This window comes from Acartia tonsa, chromosome 1, assembly GCF_053477335.1.
Source record: "Acartia tonsa isolate MP-2025a chromosome 1, ASM5347733v1, whole genome shotgun sequence".
NCBI lineage: Eukaryota > Metazoa > Arthropoda > Copepoda > Calanoida > Acartiidae > Acartia > Acartia tonsa.
In genome coordinates, this window is record NC_137260.1 from 60,285,012 (window position 1) to 60,290,211 (window position 5,200).

The 5,200-nt window shown below is 32.2% G+C and overlaps 1 protein-coding gene across 1 annotated transcript; it reads left to right on the plus strand.

Moving 5' to 3' along the window:
• The first annotated feature begins 1,585 nt into the window (after positions 1-1,585).
• On the plus strand, positions 1,586-4,981 carry eEFSec (eukaryotic translation elongation factor, selenocysteine-specific). Its single transcript, XM_080168127.1, has 7 exons — positions 1,586-1,798; positions 1,982-2,355; positions 2,472-2,632; positions 2,841-3,306; positions 3,816-3,963; positions 4,281-4,430; positions 4,607-4,981. The coding sequence occupies exons 1-7, from the start codon at positions 1,670-1,672 to the stop codon at positions 4,847-4,849; spliced, it is 1,671 nt and encodes a 556-aa protein (XP_080024253.1). The 5' UTR covers positions 1,586-1,669; the 3' UTR covers positions 4,850-4,981.
• Positions 4,982-5,200: the final 219 nt, after the last annotated feature.

The following is a 5,200-nucleotide window of genomic DNA, read 5'->3' on the forward strand; positions in this document are numbered from 1 at the left end:
TTATAGAGATGCCACGCTTTCTAAGTCGTACCTATGATGAGATGCTTGGCTGATATTATTGTACTTAATCGTTCTTGTAATCATTATCCAAAAATCAATGAAATACGATAGTTATATCATATAGTATTAAGCAAAAGTGAAAAATAAAAGACTAAGGTGGCTAGGACAAGTGCTCAGTATTCCAAAGAAGTGCTCAAGAAAACGGAGACCAGTGCGGCCAAAAAGGACCTGGAGCACTGAAGGGGACCTTGTTTAGATAAAATGGCCTTTGGTGCAGGCTGAAGAACATGCAAAGGACAGGACTTCATGGAGGAAACATGTTGCTATATTTTCAGGACTAGATAGTCTAGAGACGCACCTAATGAATGAATGAAAATATCATTGTTGTCAAAAAAGTTAAGAAATCAAAATATTTGGACCTATGGACTCTCAAGGGATGATTATAGAGTTGCTATTCTTTCTAAATTATTGCTAACTGTTACAAGTTAATTCCAAGTGAAGTTTGAAATCAAAAGGACAATTATATCAAGCCTAATTCAAATATAAGAGCTATATAGTATATACCATCACGTATATAGGAAAGCTTCAAATTTTAAATAAATAGTAAAGAAGTAAGTAAATCTTAATAAATTTAAGAAACCCTAACCCATGTATACTAACTGACTGGCACTTGACAGGAAGTGTCAATAATAAAATTGCTTATCCAATTATATAAAGTAGTAAGTGCTTTTTTATGGAAGCTTAAAATCTCAATAATTACTGAACCGATAGAGTTTTATTTTTTAGGTAAGCTTCACATATAGTTCCTGTGATGGTTTTAAGCCTTTATATTTTCATATTTAAGTTCTTTGGTGATTTTAAGCAATTTTTCTAGCCCATCCTCTTGCCTCCTAAAATTATGACCCCCTAGAGGCTAGGGGCGTAACCTTTAGCCTCTATTTTTTTAAAATTCACAATCCGCAAGTAATTGTGCCTATAAAATTCATAATTATTGGGAATTAAATTAATTTAGATTATTTTATACACCAAAATAAGATCTTATTTTCGCAGTTGCTACAGCAAAAAGAAATATTTAGTTCCTGACAATTCATGGGCAAATGTTCAACTAAAATTCTGCACACGCATTCTATTTTATTCTTGTTTTCCTTATTTCATTTCTACGAAAGACGACATTATGCTAGCGAGAATGCCGCGACTTGTGTAAATGTCAACATTGAAAATTCGGAATTGAAAATTTTTCTTGGCAATTCTTTATTCCATTTATTAAATGTTAATTAAGTTTATACGAAATGACAGTTAATATATAAGTTTAATAATTATTACTTTATTTCTAAAATACGCATGTGGATATTATGGTTTAATTTTAATCTCAATAATATTTAAATGTATATTTTGTTAATTGTTTTTCAAGTATTGAAAAGTGTTATAAGAAAATCTAAATATTAAATATGTTTTCTATTTTATTCGAGTACAAATTCATCCGTTTTTTCTTTTACGTAAATGTATATTTTTCAACGTTTTGTATATCTTTAACATAAAGAAATGCATAAAAAGATAAAATCTAGGTTAGTTTGTCGATTTCTATTTCAGAAAACATGAATATTTAATTTAATCCAGAGAAAAGTTTAACTTATTTACAATCCTGAAGTAATTACAACTTCCAATAAAAATGTCAACTATACTAAATTTTAATATTGGAGTGCTTGGTCATGTTGACAGTGGTAAGACCAGTTTGTCCAAGGGACTCTCAACAATAGCCTCTACTGCAGCTTTTGATAAAAATCCAGGAAAATATCTTGTTTATCTTTTTATATCAGTAATTAGAAAGTTCTTATTGCCTTATACAATATGGTACGTTTCATGAATTTTATGAGTCTAGATAAATAAACACATTAAATTAAGCGGAAAAACAAAATGTATTTGATTAATATTTTAGCTTTTTTCACTTCATGAAAGATTATCAAGGTTTTAATGATTAGAGTCGAAAGCTCGTGGTATTACTCTTGATCTAGGATTCAGTTCTTTTAGCTTACCCGCCCCTCATCACATCAAGGAGCAAGGCTTTGATCAACTCCAAATTACTCTGGTTGACTGTCCCGGTCATGCCTCGCTCATTAAGACAATCATTGGAGGCGCACAAATTATCAATCTAATGATGCTTGTTGTTGATGTGACCAAGGGGATGCAGACCCAAACTGCCGAGTGTCTGGTCATTGGTCAGATAACCTCAGATAGAATGTTGGTAGTGATGAACAAGACTGATATGTTGCCGGCTGAGAAAAGAGCAGCAATGATTGAAAAAATGACAAAGCGGCTGAGACAAACTCTTCAAGGGACAAAATTTCACGATGCAAGGTATTTTTTTATCAACGTCGGGAGATTTGGTTTGAATCACTTAAAAATTACTAATGATTTTTTTCATCAATTCTGAAATTCGGTTAAGGGGATCTTTTTCAATGCTATTTTCTTAGGATAATACCTGTGTCTGCTAAACCTGGAGGACCTGATTCTGACGTTCAACCTGACGGTCTTGACAAGCTTGTGGAAGCTATTAATGCAGAATCCTACGTACCTAGAAAGATTTTAGATGCCCCTGCCTTGTTTTCTGTTGATCATTGCTTTTCTATCAAAGGTAGGTAATGTTTTATTGATAATTTGGACAAAACCATGTTATTAAATACCTACCTACCTAACAATATTCAGAAATTTAATTAAATATCATTTCATTTTAACATTTTTTGTCTTTTCTTTTATAACATAATCCTATAGGGCGACTGCGCTTTTTTTCATCCCAGCTTATAGGTAAAAATTCCATTAAGTTTCAATTTAATTGTTTTCAGGTCAAGGTACTGTTATGACTGGAACTGTCCTGCAGGGCAGAATCAAAGTTGGAGACAGCTTGGAAATTCCAACACTTGCTGTCGCCAAGAAAGTAAAATCTATGCAAATGTTCCGGAAGGGTGTTGAAAGCGTATGTCACGGAGATAGAGCAGGTGTATGTGTAACACAATTTGATCCAAGTCTCCTAGAGAGAGGTTTAGTTTGCGCTCCAGGCTCTGTACATGTCGCCTATGCAGTAATTGTTGACTGTAACCTTATTCAATATTTCAAAGGAGAAGTCAAATCAAAGGCAAAGTTTCATATTAGCTTGGGACATGAAACTGTGATGGCTAAAGTGACCTTATTCTCTGCTCCATGTGATAATGTAAAAAGGGATGAATTCGATTTCACACGGGAATATGAATACGAAGAAGTATTTAGCAAAAATATTTCAAACGAGGATAAAGATGAAAATGCTCAACCAAGGTACCTTCAAATTAATTACCTACTTTTTTGATGTAGCGCAATTACTCTTTAATCAGGGTTTCTCCGTCACACCGTTTAAATGCATGGAATCGTAGATAGTAGTATTATCTATGCATCGTATTATAAACAGCTTTCCGCGGATATGGAATGTACAATTATAAGATTAAAACCAGTTATTTTTAGCCCCGAGGTGCCGAAGGCACCGGCTAAAAAACTTGTTTCAATCTTATGATTGTACATTTTTATATTCGTAGAAAGCTGGACATAATACGATACTAGATTTAGTTTTTTCGTATGGATAAGAACCGGTTCCTATCCACCGGATTCGAATGAATACTAGAAATGGTTTTATTTGTGTTTATAGTGATGAATTCATTATCATTCTTTCAACTTTATTATTTTTGAAATTTTCTTTTTTTTGCGCTACAAATGGACAAATATGTCCTTGTTTTATAACCTGATTCACTTGATGACTTGTATAAATGTAATAAATTATAGTATGTTTTCAGGGAAAAGTTTGTGTTATTAGAATTTGAATCAGCAGTAGCTGTTGTACCGAACTGTATTGTCATTGGCTCAAAACTGGACACAGACATCAATGCAAATCTGTGCAGGCTGGCATTTAATGGCAGAGCTTTGAAAACATTTAATAATAAGGTGAGGTATTTAATATACTTGAAATCTTGAAACTAAATATTTTATATTCTTTCAAAGTAAGAAGGACATTATCCATAATAAGCTAAGCTCACACTAATAACAGTTAAGGATGTTGCATTAGAGTAAATAATAATTCTATATACTTGTTATCAATAGAGGGACAAAAGGGCAAAAGGAGTTTAAGCGTTTTCATTGAAGCCAAATAATTTTCATGTCTGTTTAAGCATTACTGATGAACTAAATAAGTTTTAGAGTACCTAGTTGTTATGATTTCAACATTGAAATTCTTTACTAAAATATGTATTGTTTGATTATAGGACTACTTGAAGACTGACCTACCCAACCTAAAAATCTACAAAGACAAGAGCAAGGAAGGTGTGGTTGAAAGAGCTACTAATGAATATGAAGTCATTGTCAAGGATCTTGTCAAGAAGGAAACAAATCTAGATTTATTTGTTAACCTGAAGGTAATGTGTTTTTTTTTGTACAAAAAAAGATTTAATTAAAACTTCTTAAGATGAATCCGCGATCACTTGTATCATAAGTCAGAGAACTTACATATTAACTAACATTTTAAAAAGTTATTTTGTAAAATTGTAGTAATTTCAATTCTATTTTCGCATAAAAAAAAATATTTTTTTAGATTGAGCTTAGTACGGGAGAAAAAGGTGTTATCGAGGGATCCTTTGGCCTGAGTGGAAAGGTTAAAGCCAGAATACCGGAGGGACTTAAACCAGAAAATTTTACCCGCTTGAGTGCTGTTGGGGGTAAAAAGAAAAAGGGAGCAGAGGCTGCGCCACCTGCAGCACCGTCAGAACCTGTTCTTGTTAAGCTGAAGTTTAAACGATATGTATTTGATGAAAAGAAAAGAATGATCCAATTATGAGGAGTGTGCTATTAGAATATTTATATTTGTTTAGGTTGTTTTAGTAGCTACTTTACAACTAGTGTATTACATAGTTCGTTTGAATGTTTACCATTATTGATTTGCCTTAATACATCAAAACTAAAAGTAAAATAGACAAATTTAATTTCATATTCATAGATTTCCTTAAATAGTATACCTATTACCTGTAAGTGTAAAAGAATGACTTATTATTTTTTAATACAATTTTGATAACTGAATGGAGCTACGCTTTTTCTGTAGATTGTTATCCTTGTTTTCTATTTGTGTCATGATTAAACTGTGATTTATGCTTATTGAATATTGTTCAATTATTTTGTTATGTTAATACCT

Excerpts from the sequence above, each read along its gene's own strand:
- eEFSec (XM_080168127.1), top strand. The coding sequence starts at position 1,670 with ATGTCAACTATACTAAATTTTAATATTGGAGTGCTTGGTCATGTTGAC. Across the intron at positions 2,633-2,840 it reads TCATTGCTTTTCTATCAAAG|GTCAAGGTACTGTTATGACT; the intron begins GTAGGTAATGTT and ends AATTGTTTTCAG. Across the intron at positions 3,964-4,280 it reads TGAAAACATTTAATAATAAG|GACTACTTGAAGACTGACCT; the intron begins GTGAGGTATTTA and ends GTTTGATTATAG.